We start from the raw sequence: 14,893 nt of genomic DNA on the forward strand, positions 1-14,893 counted from the left end.
CTTTATAGGTTAAAACCAGCACCTTGAATCGAGCTCCTTGAATCGAGTTAAACTATGGAATTCACTCCCACAGGAGGCAGTGATGGCCACCAACTTGGATGTCTTTAAAAGAGGATTAGACAAATTCCTGGAGGCTATCAACGGCTATTAGCCACAATGGATATGCTCTGCTTCCATGACTGCAGGCAGCGTGCTTCTCTGAGTACCAGTTGCTGGAAACAGCAGGAGGGGAGTGCGCTCTTATGCTCAGGCCCTGCTTGTGGGCTTCCCACAGGAGCATCTGGTTGGCCCCTATGAGAACAAGATGCTGGACTAGATGGGTCACTTGTCTGACCCAGCAGGGCTGTTCTTATGTTCTTAGATAGTATTGAGCTAGATGGATCCATGGTCTCACTCACGATAAGGCATTTCCATTGATAAATCAAACTGATAACACAGGTAAGCGCCACTGAAAGGCTACAGCCCTGCCTCCCAAAGGGTGAAAGAGATCTGGGGGATCAGGATGGCTGGGTGGGATCAAGGCAACAGGCAACTTCAGCAGTCAGACTAGGACAAACTATATCTGTTTGGGAACGTGCTCAGCTTATTTCTGAACCGTACAATTTGAGCTTGCAAAACCTTCCCCATCACTACAAAAAAACCCTTACACTTACCCCCATAGCAGGAGCACCAGGAAATCCTTGGATGCCCTGTTGAGGAAGGGGAAAGGGTTAGAGTTAGCAAAAAAAGAAAAGAAAGGGGTATGCCAGGTAGACACAGGAGCTGTGCTTTCAGCTGCCTCCCCAACGTTCCTCTTTTGGCTCACTCAGATGGAAACCCAGGTGAGCCAGGAGGGGGGCAGCCATGGACAACAGCCCAGGAAGATTTAAACTAGTTTGACTCCTGCACACAAGAGAGAAAAAGACTGAAAGCTACTTACTCAATTTATGAAACAACAGTTTTCAGGCCTTGCAATGTTGTCTTGGTACAGCCTGGAGGTCAACACTTATTGGCTACAAACCTGAAAGGGCGGGGTTAGAGCAGCCAGCTATGAGCTCATTTAACTGAGGTTGTGGGGTGGCGCTGATGTTTTGGTGTATATCTCAAGAACCAGACCACCTAGAAACTTAATTTTTTAAAAAATGAAAGCTGAGAGTCCAGAGATTAAGGTGACTTACCTGGAGAGGACCCCAAAAATCTGAAGTCTCTGGGCAAAAACCGGACATCTGGCAACCCTAGATCAGATGCTCAGAGTAGTGGCATGAAAGGCAAGATGTGGGAATTTTGAAAGAGAAGCCCTGGGAAAATTTATGAGTGGAAGATGCTGGAGAAGGAAAAAGGACAAGGGGGGGAAAGGTAGGAATTGGCTCCTAGGGGCGTCTGTTAATGTGGGAGAAGGCATTAACAAGGACCTCATTCTCAACTCAGCAAAAAAGGCAGGGGGAAGGGGGCATGGCTGTGACTACATAAAGAGACCCTGCACTTCTGAATTTGCCACTACACTACTGACTGACTATTACTAAAAGGTTATGAAGATCTGAAAGGAACCACTATTCATCTTAATTTTCTACTTCCTGTCATTTCTCATCTATTCCTTTTTTAGAAGCGACCTAGCTCCTTATTAAATCCTAGATCCTCAACTGCATAAAAACCTATTTCACAGTGCACATTATTTTTGACACTGCACAAAATGTGTCTAGCTGCCCATTAGAATGAACCCTGCCACTTCCCCTCTGCCTGCAGCCTGAAATGGTCCAGCCTAGGTCCAGCTTGACCACTCCAAGTGAGTATTGGGCCTTAGGTCTAGCAGCTCAATGGCTTGCTGTCATTTGCCCTCACCACTGGGATCCAAAACCCTTCCATGCTGTTTTCACTTACTTGGTCTCCTTTGGGTCCAACGGGGCCTGGAAGACCCTAAAAAGAAGAAGTTTAAAAGATAGGCAGATACATTTAGAGCACATCCAATGCATATTTTAAGAAAGCAGCTTCCCCAGAGAATCATGGAAACTGTGGTTTCCCCCTTACAGAGCTACAAATTCTCAGCACCCTTAAAAAACTACACTTCCCACAATTCTTTGGAGAAGTCACAGGCTTTAAACATGCACTGGATGTATTTAATCGTATGGTGTGGACCCGCAATAAAACTGCATGAAATATATACAGTATATTTAGTTGCAATATATTTGTTGACTTGGTTATGAATTCTGAAGGAGATAAGCAATTTGCCCTAAAAAATAATTGAATAAAGCGGGGTGGGGAGCTTTTATTTTAGCCTGAGGGCCACATTCCCTTCTGGAAAACCTCCTGCGAGCCACAAATCAGTGATGAGCTGGACAAGAGGCACAAAGGGGCAGAGCAATGAACAAAATCTTTACTTTTATACACTAGGCTAGTTTCTACATCCCTCTCTATCATCCATCGAAATGAGAAAAAATCAATTGACAAATCCAAGCCAGGTAAAAACTCTTGGGGTGCAAAGAAGAACCAGAGAGGGTTGTAGCCTGGGGAGAGTGGGTGTGGCTTGGGGGAGTCCTGAGGGCCAGAGAGAGAGGCCTGGAGAGCCACATGTGACCCCTGGGCTTAAGGTTCCCTGTCCCCCAATAAAGCATCAGATTTGCTTTATGCCTAGAGTCTCCCTGAAGGTACATCACCGGGAGTGTAGTTGTTCGGAGTCTTAGACCCCTTACTTTTTGGGGAACAGGGTCCCAGCAGGGTCCCTATGTCACCAGCATCCTATGAGCCAATCAGCATGAAAAGGGAGTGTATTACCCACTGGGAAGAGTCTTCTAACATGCTTCCTTATCCTTTCCTGCTGATTGGAGCTAAACAGAGTAAGGTGAGGTGAGTCAGCCACTGAGAAGACTCTTCTCAGTAGCTCACTCCCCTTTCATGCTTAAAAAAAGGATGGGAAGGGGCATGGCTGTGACTATCATGAAGGGACCGTGCACATCTGTACTTCACTGAGAAGCTGCCACTTGCAGTTCAGTAGCTCACCACACAGGGCAGCTATACACAGATCCAGCAGTTCCTGACAAATGTTTGCAAAGGGGCGGCTAGGCTGACCCTCACACTGGGATATAGAAACATTTCAGAATTGATATGCCTCTGTTGACACTCATTTCTCAATTGTTTTACCCACCATCCTAAGGGGGTGTATCTTAGTAAGTCATGCTCAGAGTAGACAGGGGATGGACAAACATGTCGACTTTGATTTCACACTATTTCTCATTTTCCCATTCTTGTTCGCTGTTCCCCATTTCTGCATCAGTATGTGAAAGTTCGACAACATTCAAGTGCCTGTCTCTCCTAATATGTTGTTGTTATCTACAAAAATGTGTTTTTTTTCTAATCAGACTAGCAAAATAATGGATGGATGATTAGCAATCCTAAATACAGGGTGCACTGAGCTTTCGACATGTACCCTACGAACTGAGGACACATCCTTGTCCTGAAATAGTTGGTTCTTTAATTTAGATCATAGTGGACATTACCTGGATTCTCCTGATAATCGTGACAGTCAAATTCAATTAAAAATGGGTTGGGGAGGATTCACATCAGGTGTCAGGCAATTGACACAGCAGCTCAACCAAACTTCATGATTTTATTTATTTATTATTTGATTTATATCCCACCCTTCCTCCCAGCAGAAGCCCAGAGCTTACCGCAATCCCATGAAGACCCTTCAGCCCTGCTTCACCACGCTCTCCCTGCAAAGGACAGAACTACAGATTCTCATTATGCACTACACAAATGCATAAGCATCCATGGCATCTAGGTCTAGGACATATTGGTGTCGTATAGTCTACATCTGCCTTTTCCAACATTTGGGTCCCAAGATGTTGCTGGACTACAATTCCCATCACCCCTGACCACTGGCCATGCTGGCTGGGGCTGATAGGAGTTGGAGTCCAACAACATCTGGGGACCCAAAAGCTGGGCTACATTCATTTAATATAGAGAGGGGTAGGGGGACCTATGGCTCTCCAGATGTTGCTGGACTATAGCTGCCATGATCCCTAATCACTGGCCATGCTAGCTAGCACTAATGGAGTCAAATCCAAGGCATTCAAATCTGTATGTGTTGCTGTGGCTGCAATCTTAGCTCCACTAACCTCGGAGTAAGCCCCATGGAATTCAATGGGATTTACTTTCTGAGTAGACATGGTTAATATTGCAGTCTGTTCTAGCCAAATGCGACAATAAATAGTCTTATGGCAACTCAAAACTAGCAAATTTATTATGGCACCAGCTTTCGCGGATCACAGTCTACTTAATCAAACATCTGATGAAGTAGACTGTGGACTGTGAAAGTTTATGCCACAGTAAGTTTTCCAAGTGTTTCTTCAAGGTGCCCAAAAGCTTTTTGCTGTAATTAAATCTGGGTTTGTGTTGCCATGCTAGAACAAAACCAACCGCACCTCCCACAACGCAATGTTATTTATTTCGGTCAATGTCAGGAGAGTCAGAGACAGAGTGGCTATAGTGGGGTCAAGCACTGTGGAGGGCTGGTTTCAAATCCCCACTCAGATTCACAGTGGCTGATCTTGGGCTAGTCGTTACCTCTAGGCTTAGCCTACTTCACAGGGCTGTTGTGAGGGTACAAGGAAAAGCTCCTTGGAAAAATGATAATGGGAAGATGTAAACACCTCACCTTTTCCCCTTTGACACCATCTTGGCCTTTTTTACCCTAGATTGAAAAACAGAAGACAACACAAAGCAAACCCCATTTGCAGAACTGGGTTAAACTTGCAAATATCTCCCCTCACGCTATGCAGGAAAAGGATGTGTGGGCTTCTTTCCTCCTCCAGAAGAGAGATGGTGAACTTTCATCTCTGCCTCTGTCAGGGCCCCCATCCTTGCCTCTCCTACCCCTGCCCCAAGAATGAGAGTCTCCCCCCTTCCCTACCCTCAGGCCAGGTGGTCCTTCCGTGCCCAGCATTCCTTGTTCACCCTAAAGAGAGAAAAATGAAGCCATTATTCCCAGCAAGCCAGTCACCTGAAGAGCATCTCACTGCAAATAACTGAACTCAGTATTATCATTATTATTATTTATTAAATTTATATCCCACCCTTCATCCCAGAAGGAGCTCAAGGCAGCAAAGAACAAAAAACTAAAACATCTATCATCAAAACAAAACATCTTACAAATAAAACACCTTTTTTTAAAAAATTAAAAACTTCTTAAAAACAGTTCCAACACAGATGCGGACTGGGATAAGGCCTCTGCGTAACAGGCTCATTGAAATAAGGTCTTCAGTTGGTGCTGAAAAGACAACAGAGAAGACACCTGTCTAATATTTAAGGCGAGGGAATTCCAAAGAGTAGGTGTCACAAAGCTAGAGGCCTGATTCCTATATTGTGCAGAATGGACCTCCCAATGAGATGGTATCTGCTGGAGGCCCTCACTTGCAGAGCGCAGTGATCCACTGGGTATATAAGGGGTAAGACTATCTTTCAGGCATGATATGATGATGTAAAACAGACTTTTTTTGGTTTCAGTTACTTAAAATAAATTAAAAATAGCTGGCATAGAGAAGATGAAAAGTGGCAAATGAAAGGGATTATCACTTATAAATAGAAAAACACACACACACATGCAACAGAAGATGATCACCAAAAATCCTAGTTAAAATAGCCCCAAGGACCACAGCTGGGAGAATAAGAACATCTTCACCTGCTGCCAAAAAACATGTCCAAGTCAGCACCACTTTGGAGAGAACATTCTGTAAGTGGGGGGCTGCTACTGAAAAGGCCTGTTTTCAAATTTCTCCTGGAAGGAACATGTGGAGAAGGGTCTAAGATGGTTATTGCAGGGTCTGGGTAGGCTTGCATAGGGGAAGGCAGTCCATGAGGTACTGGGGTCTGTAGCTCAGTGGTAGAACATCTGCTTTGCACACAGAAGGTCCCAGGTTCAATCCTCAGCAGGTACGGCTCAGAAGGACTCCTGCCTGGAGCCTGGGAGAGCCACTCCCAGCCAGTGGAGACAATACTGAGCTAGATAGACCAATAGTCTGACTCCAGTATACGGCAACTTGATATCAGTGGCAGCTGGGGCTTCTGAAGCACCCTGGTCAGCTCCTTGAAAGTTCAGACTAAAACCCAGAGCGGATTCCACTGCCCCACTGGCATGGACCCACCAGCCGCCACTGTTTCCTATGTTCCAGCATTCAAGGCATGGGGAGTCAAAACCAGTCCTTTGAACTGGGCCCGGAAATGAACTGGCAGCCAGTGCAGCTGGGCCAAAATTGGTGTTATATATTCAGGCAATGATCTGGCCACCAAATTCTGCACTACTTATACTTTATGTACCATCTTCGAAGGCAGCTCAGAGTATAAAACATTGCAGTAATCTAGCCTAGATTACAGCTGGAATAGCACAGTGGGGAGGACAGCCTGGCTGGGACGGGGACTTCAAGAGAATTTGATCACTTTTCTCCACTCCCCGGCCTTACTTGCTTGGCGAGAACATTTTTTAAGTTCCACTGACCCCCTTGACCTTTATGGGGTCATTAAGGCCCCGGCTATCCACCTCTCACCCTCCAACTAAGAGGAAATGTGGATGGCTTGATGGCCAGTGCACACAACTAAAGAAAACCCTTGCTGGAGCCATAAGAGCCCTGAGAAGAGTAAACTCCTCTGAAAATCTTGACTCTTACATTTTTTGGCGCAGGGCTTATAAAAACCTACTTCGGAAAAAAAAGGCAATGTTTGTACGCCAACAATGGTCGGACCTGACCCTAGCGCTAGCCGAACATAATTCGGCTAGCTTTTGGGCCATAATATCGAGAGGGCTCAAAGGGGGCTATTCTCCTATCGACAATCCAATTACCCCCTCTCAATGGTATGCACATTTCACAGATATCTTTGCTGGGGACCCTTTGATAGATACCCACCTTAGCTTAGTCACTGTGGCCCTCCAGACATGCAAGGAGTGGGCCCCAGTGAGTCCGGAAGAAGTGCTTGTACTAATTAACTCTCTCCCTTCCAAGAAAGCCCCAGGTCAGGATATGATTCCTGCTGAACTTTTCAAAGCCACCCTTGACTGGTGGGCACCCATTTTCGCTAAGCTATTTTCTCTCATAAACCAGCATGGCTCTATCCCTAAGGGTTGGACTGACAGCATTGTGATCCCAATTCACAAAAAGGGCTCCAAATCCGACCCCAAAAATTACAGGCCTATCAGCCTCATTGATGTGGCTGCAAAACTATACTCTAAATACCTGCTAGGGAAGTTACAACTCTGGGCCCTTGAGAACAAGAGCATTGCAGAGGAACAGGCGGGCTTTACAAAGGGCAAGTCTACTTTAGACCATTGCTTTACTCTTGCGCATTTGATCCAGAAATATGCCCTTCAAAAGAGAAGAGAGCTGTTTGTGACCTTCGTCGACTTCTCTTCCACATTTGATCTGATTGACCAGTCGAGACTCTGGCAAAAACTCACGGAGACAAACATCGACCGCCGCCTCCTCTGCCTCCTACAACTACTCCATTTTAATACGTCCCTTAGGGTTAGGGTTGGCCCAAGTGGTGCCCTAACAGAGGCAGTGCTCACAGGGAGAGGTGTCCGACAAGGTTGCTTGCTGGTGCCACTCCTTTTCAACCTTTATGTCAACAGCATTGTTAATGTTTTAGCGGGGCCGGAATTCTTCCCCCCTCGAATTTTAAACACAAAGTTGTCAGTATTACTTTATGCTGACGACCTAGCACTGATTTCCATCACACAGGTGGGCATGAGGCGATTGTTATCCTCTCTGGGTTGCTATTGTCATAATGAACACCTCAAAATTAATCATTCCAAGACTGTGGTGGTAGTTTTTGGGAAAAAGTCCAAACAGCATGTGTGGAAACTAAATGATAAGCCCATTCTCCAGCTACGCCAGTTTAGATATTTGGGCCTCACTTTTACTTCTTCTCTATCCTGGAATCCACACATCACAGCAATTAATTTAAAAACGTCCTATTCCATCCAATCGCTGTGCCGTTTTTTCTATTTTAAAGGTGGAAAGGCTGTCCCCCCTGCAGTTGAGGTGTTCCAAAAGAAACTTATTCCAACTCTCCTTTATGGTGCCGAGATTTGGGGCTACGTGAGGATCCCATCCCTAGAGAAGCTACAAAACGCCTTTATTCGAAGGATCCTGGCCCTTCCAAAAGGGACGCCATCCACCCTTTTGAGGCTGGAAACTGGCTTACACTCTTTAGAAGCATTGGCTCATGTAGCCCTTGCTTCTTTCTGGCTAAAATTGGTGGCCATGGATGACTCAAGGCTGCCAAAAAAATGTTATCTTGAGCAACTCCAGAACCCTGGGCAAGAAAATTGGCTAGCAAGGACCAAATTAATTTTAGCTTTTTATGGGATAAGCGTTGAAACTGCCCCCTCATACATATCCCCCAGAGCAAAGGCTCAGCTGAGGGACAGAATTCTTTTTTATGCATCAAGATGGGACCTGGTCTCTGCCTCACACTCTTCTTTTTCGCATTGGTATTCAATATACAAAACATCCTTCAAACTGGAGTCCTATCTCTCCTTCCTAGAAGCGCCATGGTTGAGAACCGCATTCACTGCCCTTCGCTTCCAATCAATGCCCTCCGCGCTTCTGGATGGGAGATATAGACGTATCCCATTTCACCTTCGCTGCTGCCCATGCAACTCAGGTGATGTGGAGGATATTTTTCATTACTTGCTGTGTTGCCCCCTTTACAAAGATCCTCGGGCTAAGTTCTTATCCTCTATTAGTAATCTCATTAAGGATAGGCCTCCCCTTGAACAGGTTTGCACCCTGCTTGTGGGCAATGACCCTTTTATATCACACCAAGTCGCTAAGTTCGCCCTTGCGGCAGCAAAAATTAGAGTTAAAACCCAAAGACAGTCCCCGCCGCCAGCATCTTTACCCTCTTAATTCTGTAAATATACTGTTGGTTCCATTGGTATAGACTTCTGTCTTATTTTTAACTTTTAACCTTTTATGTGTTTTTAGCAGGACTTCTGGTGTTTGTATTGGGTTGTTTCTGTTGTTTATATGATGTTTACATGTACCTGCGGTGGCCTACGAGCTGTAAGCAATAAACTCTTTTCCTGGGTGTCAATGGCCAGCTAAAGATCACCCCCACAGTGAGTGGCTCAGGGGTGACGTGCCCTGCCACCTGTGCAGCCGTGGGCAAGCTGCAGAGTCCCAAGCAGCCCAGTTGCCCCCCACCTGGCAGTTGCGGACAAGGAAGGGGCTGGCATGTGCAGCTGTGGCAAGCTGAGCAGGCCCTAGCCAGCTTCACAATCTCAGCCACTTCCACTCAGGTTTGACAAGCATCATTCAAAACCCACCTTCTGCCCTTGGGATCCAGAGAGCCCCGTTGCCCCCTGCAAAGGAAACAGAGACGGAAGTTCAGCCTGTCTGCCTTGGACCACTTTGTTTTGCAACCTGAAACATCACCTGTACATCTTTGACTGAGGAATGAGAAACTTCTTACAAAGAGGAAACCCACCTTGTCTCCTTCTGCTCCCTTTAAACCAGGGGCCCCTGGGAGCCCAACTCCTACCTCGCCCTGAAAAGTAAGCAGAGAAGCATAATCAGGGCACCAGAAAGTGTGTGTGTGGGGGGGGAGAAATTCAATGGCATTCACCTGTAAAGGCACTTCCTGAAACAAGGTGCAAATTGAAACTCACCCATCATTGGAAATTCATACTTCACTGAATTTTGCAATACAGTCCTCAAACAACAAAGGTGTACAAAAATATGTACATTGGGGGAAAGTGTGCACAGAAATGTATATGTTCATGGAAATAACATACATTATATTAGGGGACGTTGCTTGCAAACAGGTATATTAGGCAAAATTGCATACAAAATTATGTATGGGAGAAATTTGCTCTAAAATGCTGATTAATTTTCATGAGGATTTCTTTTTTTAAAAAAATGCAAATGATGACTTGTCATTTTCAGGCTCTACCCAGGTTCTAGACAGTTTTCCAAGAAAGGACAAGAAATTATCTTGGACACACTGTGAATCTTTCACAAGAACATCCACAGCGCTTAAAGAAGTCATCTTGAACTATCTGCCCTATAATTGAACCAAGGAACCTTGCTTATTCATTCATTCATTTGATCTATTCTATATCCACAGTAACTTACAAATATTTAAACACATGTAGCAAAGATAAACATCAATCAGTCAACCATTTAAATCAAATAAAATATTAAAAAATGCACAGTATAAAATTGCACATTACAACTGGGATCTGCAACAAGACATTGTAGTACAGAGTGCTTCTGTCCACTGTCCAGTCCGTCAGCTAGCGAGCCTCATCCTCTTTCACAGTACTCCACTCTATCTCACATCCCACCCACTTTTATGTCCACACATACACACACATACACACAAAACCAGTTAGTCAGTCAGTCAGTCAGTCAGCATTCTGTGGCCCCTGAGCACTTTAGTCCAAACTAGGGATGGGGGAGGATTTCAATTCAGTTCACATTTAAAGACACATCTATCCAATTCACACTTTTCAAAACAGTGTGAGAACCGAAAGACAGCCATCCTTCAAAATTTGCATTTATCCAAATGTAGCAGTGAGGTTCTCCAACCCAAGAATGTTTGCAAAAATGCATATATTAGGAAAAGGTTTGCATAAAAATGATTATATTTGTGAAAATAACATTAAAATGCATTATATTGGGAGAAACGGATTGCATAAATTTGTCCATTAGTCACGTGAAAAAAGGTGTTTATTAAAGAGACATTTGCCGTAAAATGCTGAAGGATTTTCATGAGGATGGAAAAAAATAATCTCAAATTGCTGCAGAAATGAATTGGTTGGAAAAAATGAGAAACAAAATCTACCGGTCTTTCCATCTGTAGTCCTCAATGGGCTGTTTTTGTGTTTTTTGGGGGGAGGCAGCACTCCTTAGGATTTTTTTCCTAAATATGTTTTTATACTTCTGCAAACCTTGAAGTTCCCCCAAACCTTCTGGTGCTTCCCTCTTGTGCATGGGGGCTCCTGTTTTGGCTATGCAAGCAATGACACTCACTGCCTGAACATCAGAAATATCCAGAATGACAAAACTAGGGCAAGAAATAGAACAAGACGCATTCTTCAGAAAGCAGCAAACCATCAAATAATTACAGCCTGCTTAAATAAATGTGTGTACAAGCACCCATCTGAACATAAGCAGAGAGGGATCCCAACAGGTCTTCCTAAGGAGGACATTCCACCGCTTTTTAATGTTTTAATTGTTGTAAACCTCCCAGAGAGCTTCGGCTATGGGGCCGTATACAAGTGTAATAAATAAATAAATAAATGGAAAGCAATAGAAATTGAATAGATCTATTTATTGTTTAAGCCAATGGCCATAACAATGTAAATATCGATACAAAACATCTGGTAAAACATACATATAAAACATATATGGGACATTAGGAATCTATCCCATTATGCATAGATAAAACCCTGAGTTTTCAAGAACTAATTAAAATAATTATAGAAATGTTGGGATTTATTTCGTTTTCCTATATTTAGATTAAAATGTGCTCAGGTGAATCTCCCTTTGTTGGTGGAACTCATGTGCTTTAGGCAGAGCTCTGAAAAGTTACTTTTTTGAACTACAACTCCCATCAGCCCAATCCAGTGGCCATGCTGGCTGGGGATGATGGGAGTTGTAGTTCCAAAAAGTAACTTCTCCAAGCTCTGGTTTTAGGAATGCCATTATTATCTTCGCTGCAGCTAATGCAAACAAGGCTACCCTGTAGGTGACAAGTTTATCTTTGTAGAAAGCAATACCTTTTCACCCTTTGGCCCAGAAGCACCAGGAGTACCATCCAGCCCTATGGGTCCCGGTAAACCAGCTTTTCCCTGTTACAAAAAAAAAAAAAAATGAGAGTCTGATTTCAGAAAAAGCTTCCATCCTTCTTGTATCTGTGCACCACGCCAAACTCAGAAGCAAATCAATAAGCTAGCGTCCCTTTCCGCCTTTTTGAGAATAATCCACAAGAGCAGCAGTGGAAATCCGTGGCCCTCCAGATGTGGTTGCACTTCAACTCCCATCAGCCCCAGCCAGGATGGACCACGGTCAAAGATGATGGGAGCTGAAGAGATGCCGGATGATTTGCAATAGACTGGGAAGGCATTCTGTCTTCTCTAACAACAGCAACAGATCCTCCCTTCCCCCTGACTATAAATTAGGTTGTTCGAATGCCTCATCGAATTAAGTAACAGCTAAAGATTTATACTGATAAAAGCAGGTTGTTCTAGGGCAGCCTTTGCCAACTGGCACCTTCCAGTCAGCTGGGAGTGATGGGAACTGTACATCTGGAGGGTGCCAGTTGGTCAAGGCTACCCTTTGGTGTGGCTCATGGGATATAGTAGTTTATTGGCTCCACTCCCTGGGCCACAAACATGGCTGACAAATTGTGACACCTTCCCATTCCCTGGAGCCCTAACAATAATGTTGGTTCCAGGGCTGTGCATCTCCCCCCCCCGATCTAATTTGGGGCCCAGTCTGGTGCTTTGGAATGGCCCTGATCTGAGCCAGGGCCAACCTGACTTCAGCCCTGAACAGAATTGGCTGCCTTGCAAATATTTAATTAGGGTTTTAAGCCCTCAGTACACATGCAATCGGAAGGGTGCAGGGAGAAGGGCACGCAGGCCAGCTGTCTGCATTTCCTTCTCTCCCCCCCCCTTGCTGTTCAACTGCCCTTTTGACAGTCCCGGATCACTCCAAGCGTACCCAATCCAACCCAGGGCTATCCAGGGCTGCCTCAACCAACTCCAGCTGAATCCTGGGTTGAGCCAAGCTGGCCCAAGCTGGGTCAGGATCCAGGATTTGTCAGGAACGGTTGCACGGCCCTGCTAAGTACTACCTAGCAGGGTCTCGGCCATGCCGCATGACTGCCAAACCCAGAGGAAAATCTCTTACATTTCAGCATCCCTGAAAAAGCCCTCCACTATTTCCCCTGACCACGAAAATGACCCGAAGGCCCAACTCACCATCTCTCCCACGTCTCCTCTCTCTCCCTTGGTGCCACTCTTTCCTCGAGGCCCCTGTGGGGCACAAAGAACCAATGAATTGTTGCAGTAAGCATGGCGGATCTCTAATGACGGCCACCAACTTGGATGGCTTTAAAAGAGGACTGGACAAATTCATAGAGGAGGATGAGGCTGTCAATGGCTACTAGCCAGGATGGCTATGCTCTGCCTCCACAATCAGAAGCAATGGGCCTCTCAACACTAATTGCTGCAATTGCACATGGGAAGAGTTGCTCTTGCGCTCAAGTCCTGCTTGCGGGCTTCCCATTGGGGCATTAGGTTGGCCACACTGAGAAGAGGATGTTGGACTAGCAGAAACTGGGGGTAAAATAACCAGGCACTTACTCTGATCCCAGGGTCTCCTGGATCACCCTGGAACAGAGAGACAGGAGAATGTTGGGGAATGCTAAAGGGGTTCCTTAAATCATCCCAACCTCTTAACTCTTCTCCTTTCCCCATAAGGCTGGCACAGACCCCCTGTTTTCTGCCCTTAAATGCTGTCAGGAACTCACTTGTGCCCAGAGGTCAAACCAGATTGGACCTGGGAGCAAAGGAGGAGGACTGCTGGGTCAAGGGGAGTTGACATTCCGGCAAGCAGGAGACATAATCACAACTGAAGGACACGCTCCAGCCAGGCAAAAGCGCTAGAGGAGGAGAGTGCAGAGCAGAGCTGAGGGTGTGGCTGGGGGGGACAATCCCGAGAGAGGCCAGAACAGCAAGGACTGGAGGCCCACATTTGCCCCTGGGGCCAGAGGTTCCCCACCCCCTGGTATATAGGCTAAGGATGAAGATTTGACAGACTTCAAGTTCATTAAAGATGTTATTCCTTTAGCTGACAGCAGGTGGAGCCACTGATTAATGCTGCTTTAAGGCATTCTCTGGTTAAAAGAACACATTGCAGCATCCTAGTCCAGCCTTTCCCAACTAGTGGGCCACCAGATGTTGTTGGACCACAACTCCCATCAGCCTCAGCCAGCATTGCCAATGGTCAGGAAAGATGGGAATTGTGGTCCAACAACATCTGGTGGCCCACTAGTTGGGAAAGGCTGTCCTAGGTGCTGTATCCAGCGTGGGCTGGGGAGCATCCCAAGGATTGGATAGAGAGGTCTGGAGGGCCATACTAGTCCCATGGGCAGTGGAGGCTGGTCCATTGGGGCTAGTGGGGCACTGACCCACCAGCCTTAGCCTGTCCTCAGCCCGCCTGCACCCACCTGCCTTCTTACTTATAACCAGTCCAGGGGGTGGCACTGGCTGTCAGCTTCCTCCTCAATCTCAGTGTTGCCACTCAGCAGGATGGGTACAAAACCAGAATTAGTTGACTCTGCCTGTCATTGGCTCTGGCTCCATCTACTGTTGGGTTCTCCGCCTTCCACCCCACCAGCCACCACTGGCCACAAGCTTTAGGTTCTCCCCCCCCTCAGTCTACTCTGGCTGGCAGCAGGTCTTCAGCAGAGGGGGGCATTTCCTTGTCATCTCCTACTGGATGCTTTTAACTGGAGATGCCAGGGACTGAACTGGGGAGGCCCTTCTTCATGCAACGCATGTGTTCTACCACTGAGCTATGGTCCTTACCCCCACACTGGATCCCGCTGTTTGCAAATGTAGGCAGAATGCCAGACTTGCATTCCCCTTACCAGCTCACAACACCATACGCACCTTGACTGACAATCCGGGTGGTCCCTGTGGTCCGGGTAGTCCGGGCAAACCTGGTGGGCCTGGCACGCCGGGAACTCCTGGCTGCCCCTTGTAACCCTGAAATGGTTTAACTTGGACATTTGAGCGATACAGCCTCCGTTGCGCTGCTAGGCATCCCGTGACCACCCACATTGCTCCCTGCAGGCTCTCCTTCTCCCAGGTAGAAAGCATCCGGCCACCGCCAAGACAAGGAAGCAGAAA

At 46.1% G+C, this 14,893-nt stretch overlaps 1 protein-coding gene across 1 annotated transcript in view; it reads right to left on the reverse strand.

The window, feature by feature from the left end:
* The window catches only part of LOC133390880 (collagen alpha-1(VII) chain-like), an 86,400-nt gene that overhangs the window by 32,471 nt on the left and 39,036 nt on the right, over positions 1 to 14,893 (reverse strand). The window contains exons 22-32 of the mRNA XM_061640333.1: positions 14,654 to 14,749; positions 13,343 to 13,369; positions 12,959 to 13,012; positions 11,753 to 11,824; positions 9,457 to 9,516; positions 9,296 to 9,331; positions 4,886 to 4,930; positions 4,631 to 4,666; positions 3,642 to 3,686; positions 1,858 to 1,893; positions 654 to 689 (exon numbers count right to left, since the gene is read on the reverse strand). Of these exons, the coding sequence (XP_061496317.1) occupies positions 654 to 689; positions 1,858 to 1,893; positions 3,642 to 3,686; positions 4,631 to 4,666; positions 4,886 to 4,930; positions 9,296 to 9,331; positions 9,457 to 9,516; positions 11,753 to 11,824; positions 12,959 to 13,012; positions 13,343 to 13,369; positions 14,654 to 14,749 (543 nt within the window). The remainder of the gene's footprint in view (positions 1 to 653; positions 690 to 1,857; positions 1,894 to 3,641; positions 3,687 to 4,630; positions 4,667 to 4,885; positions 4,931 to 9,295; positions 9,332 to 9,456; positions 9,517 to 11,752; positions 11,825 to 12,958; positions 13,013 to 13,342; positions 13,370 to 14,653; positions 14,750 to 14,893) is intronic.

This window comes from Rhineura floridana, chromosome 8 (assembly GCF_030035675.1).
Source record: "Rhineura floridana isolate rRhiFlo1 chromosome 8, rRhiFlo1.hap2, whole genome shotgun sequence".
Taxonomy (NCBI): Eukaryota; Metazoa; Chordata; class Lepidosauria; order Squamata; family Rhineuridae; genus Rhineura; species Rhineura floridana.